At 46.2% G+C, this 12,573-nt stretch overlaps 1 protein-coding gene and 1 long non-coding RNA gene across 2 annotated transcripts in view; both read right to left on the bottom strand.

The window, feature by feature from the left end:
• LOC137640299 (uncharacterized) overlaps positions 1–12,573 on the bottom strand; it is a 329,826-nt gene that overhangs the window by 233,531 nt on the left and 83,722 nt on the right. The gene's annotated exons all lie outside the window — the stretch shown is intronic.
• Positions 1–12,573, bottom strand: part of LOC137640295 (GA-binding protein subunit beta-1-like) — a 65,349-nt gene that overhangs the window by 42,892 nt on the left and 9,884 nt on the right. The window contains exons 3-6 of the mRNA XM_068372923.1: positions 4,938–5,134; positions 4,617–4,718; positions 2,736–2,834; positions 2,205–2,302 (exon numbers count right to left, since the gene is read on the bottom strand). Of these exons, the coding sequence (XP_068229024.1) occupies positions 2,205–2,302; positions 2,736–2,834; positions 4,617–4,718; positions 4,938–5,134 (496 nt within the window). The remainder of the gene's footprint in view (positions 1–2,204; positions 2,303–2,735; positions 2,835–4,616; positions 4,719–4,937; positions 5,135–12,573) is intronic.

Below are 12,573 nucleotides of genomic sequence, written 5' to 3'. Positions count from 1 at the left end.
CAGTTAAGTACACATATTTTCTCATTGTCTGTTAAGTACCCATATTTTCTCATAGTCAGTTAAGCACCCATATTTTCTCATTGTCAGTTAAGTACCCATATTTTCTCATTGTCTGTCAAGTACCCATATTTTCTCATTGTCAGTTAAGTACCCATATTTCCTCATTGTCTGTTAAGTACCCATATTTTCTCATTGCCTGTTAAGTACCCATATTTTCTCATTGTCTGCCAAGTACCCATATTTTCTCATTGTCTGTTAAGTACCCATAGTTTCTCTTTGTCAGTTAAGTGCCCATATTTTCTCATTGTCAGTTAAGTACCCATATTTTCTCTTTGTCAGTTAAGTACCCATATTTTCTCTTTGTCAGTTAAGTACCCATATTTTCTCTTTGTCAGTTAAGTACCCATATTTTCTCTTTGTCAGTTAAGTACCCATATTTTCTCTTTGTCAGTTAAGTACCCATATTTTCTCTTTGTCAGTTAAGTACCCATATTTTCTCTTTGTCAGTTAAGTACCCATATTTTCTCTTTGTCAGTTAAGTACCCATATTTTCTCTTTGTCAGTTAAGTACCCAACTGCATATACAGTATATCTAAACCTATTGATTTTCATCTATTCTTAGTCATTTCTTTCTTCTCAGCTGTCCAACATCTTCAACTCGATCATATTGAAATATGCAACCCTTACTTGAGAAAAAAAGAAAAAAAAACTTGCAGTCACCCCTAAAAGAATCTAAAGATGACTCGGTGGTTTGATTCAATTAATTAAAGGGATACTAAACTAAACAAAGCTGTTTTTATAAAACTACTGACATGAATTGTCAACCAGAAAAATCTGGAACATATTTTCCAACATGACACAATTTGCAGAACAATGTTTAATTTGAATTTACCCTTCAAATACTTTGGTTAGGTTCTTGACTCCGAGAGTAAATTTCTTTGTAAACATCTAAAAGGGAACAATGTTGACCCTTTTACCCCCAAAGGACGTACTGGTACATTTCACAAAACCCCTCCCTTTACCCCCATGGACGTACCGGTACGTCCTTGCAAAAAAATGCTATAAAATTTTTTTTTTCATATTTTTGATAATTTTTTGAGAAAATTCAGGCATTTTGTAAGAGAATGAGACCAACCTGACCTCTCTATGACAAAAATTAAGGCTGTTAGAGCAATTTAAAAAAAATATACTGCAAAATGTGCTGGGAAAAAATAACCCCCTGGGGGTTAAGGGTTGGAAATTTCCAAAAAGCCTGGGGGAAAAAGGGTTAATGCAACATTTTGCATTGCATTTATAAAGAGAAAATAAGAGAAAAGAATGTGCATATCATCTCTAAATTACCTAAATAAATAACTATGAAGAAGAATATGAAAATTCTAATTACTGTAAACTAAACGCAGTTATATGCAAGGATGGGAAATCGATTCCATAGATATTATATTTCATAAGACAGTGATAAAATTTATCTTATAACAGCTATACATGTATACTGAACTACAGCAGTGAGATCCAAATACAGTATATAAAACAAATAAATATGCGTATGACTACGAAGGAGAAATACAGTAGATGCCATAGATATTACGATACTTCATAAGACAGCGATAAGATTTACCATGTAATAACAACTTTATATGTATACGGTACCACAGCAGCAAGAGCCATGAATATAACACAAGTAAGTCTATGAGGATGAAAGAAAAAAATATTGTTTTTCTTTAAGAATTTCAATTCAACTTGACACATTAATTCTTCTGCTCTGCATTTAAGTTCACTGGCAAAATCACAGTTGGCATATTTAGTTAATCATTTACTGCTATGATAAAAAATGCCATGTAAATACTGCTTTTGCATACATTTTACACTCCAAAATCAAACCATTGTTCTCTAGTCTTGGATAGTGCCATAGCCTCTGTACCATGGTCTTTCACTGTCTTGGGTTAGAGAGTTCTATTAATTGAGGGTACACTCGGGCACACTATTCTATCTAATTTCTCTTTTTGCTTTGTTAAAGTTTTTGTAGTTTGTGTGGCAAACATTTATTTTAATTTTACTGTTCTTAAAATAATACATTTTTCCTCGTTTCTTTACCTCACTGGGCTATTTTCCCTGTTGGGGCCCCTGGGCTTATAGCATCCTGCTTTTCCAACTAGGGTTGTAGCATAGCAAGTAATACAGTACTACTAATAATAATAATTACGTACTTGTTAGGGATCTCCGTTTTTGCATTGTGCCTCAATAACAGCCGTGCAACAGCCATGTGTCCTCTATCGCACGCCCAATGGAGAGGTGACATTTTTAACTGTAGAAGTGATTGGCAAATATATTAGAACATAAGCTTAGAGCAGCAATATCATGGACTGATAGCCATCTGTAGCTTTACAATGGATTTCCAATTTCATTAAAGCTATTCTTTTCCTTTGCAATGGATTCAAAACAAAGTGCATCCCAGTCAGGGCCTATTCATTTCTTGACATGTTTACATTATAAAAGAGCATGCAAAAATAAATAAAGATTTTATAAACTTGAAATTGCTTTCACATCTTTAGAGAACTTAAGATTTCAAATATTCTCATACAATAAAAGAAAAATAAAGTAACCCAAATTTAACTGGATTATTTTCATTTAGCCTATACTGTCAAGTATAAATAAACTTTATAATCAGGACAAATATTAAAAGAATTCTCAATTCTCAACAGTTGACAACCTATTCAAAATATCCCAAAATGACTTACCATATCACAGGCATTTATGTCAGCTTCTGACATAACTAATAACGAAACAATGTCAGCATGACCCTCCATTGCAGCTAGATGGAGAGCAGTTTTCTCTACCTGTTAAATAAAAGTTCTAATAGATCTCAGAACGACATTAAAAATATAGAAAATGGGGTGCTGTTTTGGTATGCGATCTCCACATCGTGTTTTTGCTTTGGTATGTGATATCACTTCACTTCACGGCGAAGCAAGAAACAAGATTTTCTATAAAAATATATACCGCGAATAATTATCTAAGAAATAATAATCAATCATTAATGTTAGCGTGCACGACTCAACATTACCGCTTGCCAGTACATTCGGAGCATGGTTTTTATTTTCTCACGAGCAAAGCGAGCGCACGGCGAAGCAAGAACGATTAGATTTTCTATCATTCTTGTTTTGTTTACCTATTAAAAATATTGAGATTGCACACCAAAGCAAGAGAATAGTTTCTGAGATCATGCCATAAATGATATCACATACCATAACAGCACCGAAAATGGTTACAACTGCTAACAATGGTGGCCAATTGATAACGGAAAAATAACAGGTGTGAAATATATTTATGATATTCCAGAATTTATCCCTAGCAATCCTTTCTTTAATAATAACAACTAAACACAAAATGAAAGATTTTTAAATGCTTTTCCCTTCAGGCAATGAATTCACACTGAGCGTGAAGTCTGTCATGATGTAAATATTAACAAACGTTATAAAAAATTATTCTAATTACAATACAATATTAACCAATAGTATAAACAAATTGTTCTAAATACAATAAAGTTAAATATCTTTCTACACAAAACTTCATACACCAAATAAGAAAACTCCCTCTGGATAGGTTTATCCTGAACAAAATAGAATTGAGAAACCTCTTCCTTGGATATTTTGAAATCCTAAGCATCTCTTGTGATAACCACAGTTATATTCGTCTCTTTCGAACCCCATCCTCACAACTCCCAAAACCGTTTTTTTCCTTAACATCTAATGGGATACCTACAGTTACATTCAGCTCTTTCCCCAACCATCCTCACAAGAACTCCCAAAACTGTTTTTTTCATTGCTGTTTTTCCTCTCCTTTATTTCCTGACACCTCATGGTTTGTTTCTCATATAGCCTATTGTTTAGTCCTTCTCCTCTTCCACCTTTTAAACATTTCCATCACCTCTTCTTCGGTTGAAAAAGACGAAAAATTATTTAACTTCACTGAAACAAGTAGCTTCAAATCTTTCCCAGCAACGATATGGTTAAATGTAGGAAACAATGTATCCCTGTTCAAATAAGAATAATACCTATTCCATATAATTTACAAATACTCCTCTGCAAAAAATACTTAAAATTTCCATATAATCAAGCAATGCTAAAACTAATGAACAATAAGATTTATAAGCTTTTCAAAACGGATTGCACAAAATCATCAATCAGGCATTTGATACTTCAGTATCTATGAAATCCAAATTTCTTATTTCTATCCCACTATTCTATCTTATTTCACTTCCTCTTGTTTATTTTAAGCTTTCATATTTTATATATGAAATACTTTAATGTTGTTACTGTTTTGATATATTTTATTTCAATTGATAATTTCTTCTCTTGTAGTTCCTTATTTCCTTTCCTCACTAATCTATTTTTCCTGTTGGACCCCTAGGGCTTATAGCATATTGCTTTTCCAACTAGGGTTGTAGCTTGGCAAATAATAATAATAATAATAATAATAATAATAATAATAATAATAATAATAATAATAATAGTACTGATAGAGGGTTTAAGAGTTCTGCCGAGAGACACACCACAGTTACCGAGATAAGAAAAAAATAAACGGAGATTATAAACAATCTATAATTTTAACAGACTTACCTTATTTCGAGCATCTTTGTTTAACCCAGCACAAAGAAGGCGCTCACAGATTTCATAATGACCATTTTGAGCAGCAAAATGAAGCGGCGTCATACCAATTGGCTAAAAGGAAAAATATGAAATATTTCTTCACACAGTAATTAAAAAACATTTCATCATATAGCATATTCAATCAGCAAATAATATGACATCAGAAAACCTTTATGCAGCTTTGTTCCACTAAAAGTAGGAACACAGAGATGGAACTCTCAAGAAGACTGTATTGAAAAATTAAGCTAATGACGTTACACTATCACGACCTAAAGATCCGCAAGCACTCACCCCATCCGAGATAAATGGCGCTCCGACTGCCATCAACTTTCGCACGAGAGCGACATTCCCCCCTTTAGCAGCTGCCACTAGCCTTTTGCCAAGTTCGGTAATGGTGGTCAAGTGTAAGGAATCTCGTACAACCACTTTCGGTTGCTCACTGACACTTGGGATTGGTGCATTAGCTGTGTTTGCCGACCCTCCTGTCGCTGAAAACCAAAATAAATTTCTTTAACCCTTTTACCCCCAGGCTATTTGGAAATTTCCAACCCTTAACCCCCAGGGGGTTATTTATTTCCAAGCACATTTTGCAGTATTTTTTTTTTTAAATTGCTCTAACCGCCTTAATTTTTGTCATAGAGAGGTCAGGTTGGTCTCATTCTCTTGGAAAATGCCTGAATTTTCTCAATAAATTATCAAAAATATGAAAAATGACAAATTCGAAGATAATTTGTATTTTTCCTAACCATACAAACCTTAGCTATTTACAAAGGGTATTACTTTTAGCGTAGCTGAAATGGCGAGCCATTAGAATTTAACGAGGGTGTATTACCCCCGCGCTAGTTAGCGGGGGGGTAGGGGAGTGGTAGCTAGCTACCCCTCCTCCCCCTCACACACAGGTGAATACTCACTTTCACTTAGAGGTAGGACTTGTCTTGGGGGACAGGGCTGGCGGGCAAATATGTGTAAATAGCTAAGGTTTGTATGGTTAGGAAAAATACAAATTATCTTCGAATTTGTCATTTGTTCCGTAACCGAAATACAAACCACGCTATTTACAAAGGGTGACTTATCCCTTAGGAAGGGTGGAAAGTCCCCAGCCATACTGGCTTTGGCTTTACCCGGGGACTCAGAATCCGAGTGAGTCGCACTCGAGAAAAGGAGTCCCTGCACCTCACAAGTTCCTTGCACCGCAAGGAACCATGTGGCCTACGTAAGCTTGTGTGTGAAGGAAGAAGTGTGACCCGTCTTAGGCAGTTGACCTGGAGTTCCAGAAGGAACTCTGGGTTAGGACGTTCCCAATACCACCTCGTCAGGGTATGGGGGACGCGACAGTATTGACTCAATACTCGGAACACAAGGAAGCATGGTTTACCTGCAGAGGTTCGAGGTCAGCTATGCAGAGACCAGGATGCTGCTTCCCCGTAGAGGGGATGATGAAGAAAGAAGTAAGGGCCAGACATACTTCTTTCGTTCATGCAGACTAAAACCTGATAACAATGCCCTCAACCTTCTGCTACCTGTCCAAAAAGGAGCCTGAGGTTAGACCAGCTGTTGTGTAGCCACCACAGAGCGATAGAAATCGTATCGAGACTCCTGTGGGTCACGCCCTGCAGGAAGCGGGCTGCGAAGGTCATCAGACGCTTCCAGACTCCAGCTTGTAGCACCTGCGTCACAGAGTAGTATTACTCGAAGGCGAGGGACGTTGCGATGTATCCAACATCGTGCTGTAGGGAGACGTGACGGGGGAGGGTCTGAAGACAGGTCGAGATGAATGTCCTTGAGTCCGGGCTGAAGAGGTATACTGGTGACTCTCCCCCCATGTCCTCCTTGTGTTCCCAAATCGGCTGCAACTGAGGCCAAACTGCAGCTGTTCCCAGCGCTAACCTCTCGATTCCTGTACTGGCAAGAAAGAGAAGGTCTTGGGACATCAGACACAGAATGGAGACTCAAAATCTTGAATGAATCGGACCGAAGGGTCGGGACCCTCAGATTCTGAGTCTAGCCAACAACTCAGGAGCGAGCCTGAATGTTGCCTTCCCCTCTTCCTTAGAAAGGGGGGGGAGTAGTAAGAGACCAAGAAGATTGCTTACACACTGGCCGTGGCCAGAGTGAGCAGAAGACCCAAGGCGGAATACAATCCGAGGCCTGTCGTAAAAGGGTCTTGAGAAGATCTCTTAAAGGACTAAAAGTCCGAGCCATGCTCCAAGTTGGAGGTCTTCCTCCGACTAGGGCAGGGACGATCGTAGCTTCGCATGAGCGAGAATAGATCCAGCGGGCAGGAAAAGTTATTCCTTTAAGCCTGAAGGTCAGGGAAAGGCTGAGCGACAGGCTTCATTGCCAAGAGCGGAAAGGAGTTTCCTCCCGCCGAAAGGCAATAAGACCGTTATTGCTGGAGAAGAGGCCTCACGGGAAGAGGTATATCTCCCACGGCACCAACCACCTTAGACTCTTCACTTTGCCTGGGAGACCCCTGTGGATGACTATCGCAGATGACGCGACCTCCGTACCGCGACTGTAGCGGGTTGTCTCTTCTAGAGGAGGAAGCGTAGTGTCTCCAGGCATGAAGCCGAAGCGACGCCCCGGTTCGGGAGAGATGTCGCAGTGTGGTTGCTTGAGTAGCCTGCGCCGTGGGAGAAGCTCTCCCGGGAGTTCCGTCAGGGGAAGCAGAGGGTCCAGAAACCGTTCTGCGCATAGTCCCAGTGGAGCTCTCCCATTGAAAGGTTGACAGACAACCTGGTTTTGTTGAGACCCATTGTCCGAAGACAAAAAGGAGGGAAGACGCAGGCGTCGAAGTTGTCCCACCATCACCGGAATGCATCTTGCCAGAGTCTCGGGGTCTGAGACTGGGGGGAAAACTAGCGGAAGCTTGAGGTTCCAAGCTGTCGCGATCAGGTCCCCCAGATCAGCACTTGCTGGTTACCCAAGGTCAAAGACCCCTAGGTACACTCTCTCTATGAGGCTCTGCTTGGATAGTCTGAGAGAAACATTCCCCTGCCTGGAATGAGAGAGCCGATGGTGGAATTGAGAGAATCTCAATCATCCCGGTATCTCTACTGCAAGATGTGAAGGTGTGAAAATGCGTCCCCTGCTGGTTAGCATGAAGTCGACACGCAACGGGGCGACTTGGCAGGAGCGGTAGGACTGAAGAGGGGCCAGACTAAGGCCCTTAAGCCTGCCTGAATGATGGAGAGGTATCCTTCAGGTCTTGACCATAGGCCTGGACCGGAACATGCCCCCCCCCCTTTCCTTTGACGAGTCCGAGAACCGCATCAAGAATGTGGGGAAAGGACGAGAATATCCACTACCATCAAGAGGCTCCATAGGTCAACACCCATTGCAGGTTTAATAGTTCCGCTGGTCCCATAGGGCCAGGGAGTCCGGTTAAACATTGCCTGAAGCCACCGGAACTTGGATCGCCCCACATGGAACTTATCCTGAGGCGACCGTTCGGACTATAAACGGGTCAATGAGGAAAGAAGAACTAGGAAACGTTCCAAGGTAGGGCTGAAAACTCTGCTTGACTGAGAACAGGTACTGCGACTCTCCTCAGTCTTGCCACAGTCAACCGAAAGGAAGGCTCGGAGGATGTGGTAACAGAATCTGGCGTCCCCAGGTGGTCACCCATCCAAGTGCCGACGTTGCTTAACCTCGCTGGACGGACGAGAAGCGGGGTTTCCAACGTGGTAAGGCGGTTGACTCAATATCATGGCCAGATACTCCAGATGTTGAGGCAGAGGAAGAGAAGGCTCCAAGCAAAATACCATGAGCCCACACTCATGGTCAGCATTCGGAAGCTTTTCCCGGCGCTGAAGAAGGTCGAAACCCGAGCCTACCGGAGTTGACCAGCCCTCCAAACAGCAGAGGAGGCGGAAGTCTGCACCTGAGCGGCCAAGAGGAAGGCAGGGAGAGTTCTCTGGGGAAACAAACCTGCTATGCCACGGCGGGATAGCCACACTGCATCATAAGCAGGAATACTTGCAGTTTAGGCTGAATTCGACGAGCACCCTGGAAGATGGATGGAATGGAAACTGAAAGTACCCGTCCTTCCGATCCAGGGTTAAAGGAGTCCTGTCGCCTCGTTACCAGTCTGATCGATTCTGCTGGTCTACGCTGGCCGAAGTTTGTTCGACAAACTTGATCAGGGCTGAGAGGTCGACTATGGACATCCCCTCTCAGATCCTTCCTTACAAGAAAGGATCGACTGAGGGGGCCGGGGGTGAAGCCGTCGATGATCCTAAGGAAGACCTTCGCCTAAGGTATGGATCATTCTGCCCAACCGGGCAACTCTGCTGATGCTATGGCATAGAGGTTCAGAGACACTGAATTCGCTGACAGAGACGGCAGGCGCGATATCCTTGGCTACTCACAGAGATTGTGCGGGAATGGGCATCGGGAAGCTGTCATTCGGATGAGTAACCTTAAGCATCCTCCCAGCGAAAAAACCTGCAATCCTAGAGTTCGTGAACTCCTTTTAGGACTATGCCCCCCCGGGGGAGTCTCCCGTGCCATCTGTTCCTGACAGGAGGAAACTGCAATTGGACACCTTGTCCCAGTTGTCGTAGCCGATAACTTAGGCCGACGTGGTTGAAAGAAAAGGGAGCTAGAGCCCTGCAGAGTCTGGAAGAAAGCGCCTTGGAGGAGTGAAACCGGAAGTCGATTTACTCCGCACAGCAGATGTTTAAGTCTCTGTCCTTGGGCAAAGACAAAACTCTTCTCAAGGATGGAAGGGTGTCTGAGGTCGTTGACCTCCACAGATGAGACACCCGAAGGAAGCCTTCAGTCAGTGCGTCCAGATGGTAAAACATCGAGCTTGTCCGCAAGTAGATACTTAACGACGAAAGGCCAAGGTGCCTGAGCTCGAGAGGAGGAAAGTACCCTTGATCTTCCTGTAGCTTCCTTGAACCAAACCTCGGGCCGTAACCGAGGAGGGAAAGAACCTGGTAAGCTCCCAGAGGAAGAGGTAAGCAGTCACCCCTTGTCCGATGGAGAAATCTTCAACGGAAAGCCCCCCCGCCAAAAAACCTTCCAGGGCGGGAGAAGGAGAGAGTACTCGTGCAGGAGAGGGGACCCTCGAGACCGACCTCTTGGGAACCAACTTCGCCCTGGGGGAAGTCACCACGAAGTCCACTCCTCTCTTTCTCTTCAGCGTAGGAGAGACAGCCGCTGGTTTGTTACCCTGGCCGGTGAGTGCTGGTTTCATAACCCTCATTAACGCCCGTGCCAGCGGATCAAACCATGTCTGCTGCTCCAAGGACACAGAGTCCGAAATCCTCGCTAAGGTGAAAGGGATCGGGCGATCCTTTGGAGAGGACACGACGGTTCCTGCCTGAAAAGAAGGTGGGAAGAATGCTGTACTGACCTGTCTTCGTCCTGCACTACCAACCTGTGCTTGGATGGAGGTGATCCCGAGTGCCGCCTAGGAGCACGCGTCCCTGCTGCTACCACCGGCTGTGGAATTCGCCGCGAACTATGGTCGCGCGAGGGCGAACGGTCGCGCAAAGGCGAATGGTCGCGCGGGCGCACAGGCGAGTGGTCGCGCGGGCGCGCAGGCGAGCGGTCGCGCGGGCGCGCAGGCGAGCGATCGCGCGGGCGCGCCGGCGAGCGACCGCGCGGGCGCGCCGGCGAGCGATCGCGCGGGCGCGCCGGCGAGCGATCGCGCGGGCGCGCAGGCGAGCGGGCGCGCAGGCGAGCGATCGCGCGGGCGCGCAGGCGAGCGATCGCGCGGGCGCGCAGGCGAGCGATCGCGCGGGCGCGCAGGCGAGCGATCGCGCGGGCGCGCAGGGGAAAAAGGGCGTGACGGCGAGGGATCGTGCTGCCGCGTAGGTGAAGAAGATCGCTGGCGGTAAGCGATGGCGAGCAGCATGTGTAGGTGAATGATCGCGTGATAGGGTGCGATGGTGATCAGCATCCGCAAGAGGGCGAGCGTTCAGGGTTGTGCGATGAGGAGCAGCATGCGTAAGCGGGCTATCGTGCAGGGTTGTGCGATGGCGAGCAGCATGCGCAGGTGAATGATCGCGTGAAAGGGTGCGATGGTGATCAGCATCTGCAGGAGGGCGATCGTTCAGGGTGGTGCGATGAGGAGCAGCATGCGAAAGCGGCCAATCGTTCAGGGTTGTGCGATGGCGAGCAGCATGCGCAGGTGAATGATCGCGTGAAAGGGTGCGATGGTGATCAGCATCTGCAGGAGGGCGATCGTTCAGGGTTGTGCGATGAGGAGCAGCATGCGTAAGCGGGCAATCGTTCAGGGTTGTGCGATGGCGAGCAGCATGCGCAGGTGAATGATCGCGTGAAAGGGTGCGATGGTGATCAGCATCTGCAGGAGGGCGATCGTTCAGGGTGGTGCGATGAGGAGCAGCATGCGTAAGCGGGCAATCGTTCAGGGTTGTGCGATGGCGAGCAGCATCTGCAGTTGAGGGTCGCGCGATGGCGGTCAGCATCTGCAGTTGAGGGTCGCGCGATGGCGGTCAGTATCTGCAGTTGAGGGTCGCGCGATGGCGGTCAGCAGCTGCAGTTGAGGGTCGCGCGATGGCGGTCAGCATCTGCAGTTGAGGGTCGCGCGATGGCGGTCAGCATCTGCAGTTGAGGGTCGCGCGATGGCGGTCAGCATCTGCAGTTGAGGGTCGCGCGATGGCGATCAGCATCCGCAGTTGAGCTAGTAGCTGGCGAACCATGTTCCTTCAGAAGTGTTGGAGAACGTTGGCGTGCCAGCTGTAACACACGTGGGCGATCTGGAGATCGCTGGCGAGCTGATGATCGCTGACGAGCTGACGATCGCTGGCGAGCTGATGATCGCTGACGAGCTGATGATCGCTGACGAGCTGATGATCGCTGACGAGCAGAAGGCTACGCGTGGAAGCCTGCGCAAAGAAGAAGAGTCCTTGACCCCGACCTGAACCGAAGTTCTAGATCGCGAGGGCGAACGTGGGCGCACAGGGCACGTAACAGGAACCACAGGGAAGATCATCTTGAAAGCGCTGACGAACAGGAGAGCGCTGACGAACAGAAGGGCGCGCAGGGAAACCCTGACACGCAAGGGAAGAACCCCCGTGGGGGCAACCCTTTGCCCCGAAGGGATCGTTGTCCGCCGGGAGACTGATGTCCGTCGGAAGACCGCTGTCCGTCGGGAAGACCGTTGTCCGTCGGGAAGACCGTTGCCCGTCGGAAGACGAGATTAGACTGCTGTCCATCTGCACCAAGACGGAAGATCGAGAAAAAGAAGTTGTAGGCTGCAAACGGAGATTCAAAAAGGCGCCTCAAGCACCCTTATAGGGAGATGAGAGGCCCTTACGACGAGGCGGACGGAGGGCCTTACGGCGAGGGAGGCCAACAGCAACAGCAACAGAAGAAACCTCCGAAGAGGAGTCTCTATGAGTGTACTCTCTCGCGAACGAAAGAGAAACACTTCGTGGAAGAGACTGGTCAGCCAGTGACCTAAGAGGGGCAATCCTCCGAAGAGGAGCTCCTGCAGTTGCCCAGCCCCTTGAGCGAAACTGCAGGTGCGACCGCTCAGCACCAAGAGCATAGTCGCACGAAAAAAAGGCAAGAGAAGAACCCCCCAAAAGAGGAAAAGCTCAAGCCTGGACAGGAAAAAACTTCCCTCGGAAGGAAAGTTATCCGCCCAAGGAGGCAAGCCTCCTGACTGTTCTAAAATGAACTGGAGAGCTGTCCGTCGACACGGGAGTACTACCAGTAGAAGGAGACACGCCCCTGACGACAATACAAGGGGGGAGGCAGCAACAGCCGAATCCCCAGGACTCAACCAGACAGCTCACACCGTTGCTATATTACAGAAACGAACTAGATCGGTAACTGTAAAAAAATAAAACAAATAATATTAGTACACATTCATTCCCCCGGGAAGGCTCCGAAGAGGAATCCCGAGGAAAAGGAACAAGAATTACACAACAGGCACGTGCCCTCACAA

This window comes from Palaemon carinicauda, chromosome 4 (assembly GCF_036898095.1).
Source record: "Palaemon carinicauda isolate YSFRI2023 chromosome 4, ASM3689809v2, whole genome shotgun sequence".
In the NCBI taxonomy this organism is placed as follows: Eukaryota; Metazoa; Arthropoda; class Malacostraca; order Decapoda; family Palaemonidae; genus Palaemon; species Palaemon carinicauda.
The sequence above is the reverse complement of the archived record's forward strand: the minus strand, read 5'-3'. Positions and strand labels throughout refer to the sequence as shown.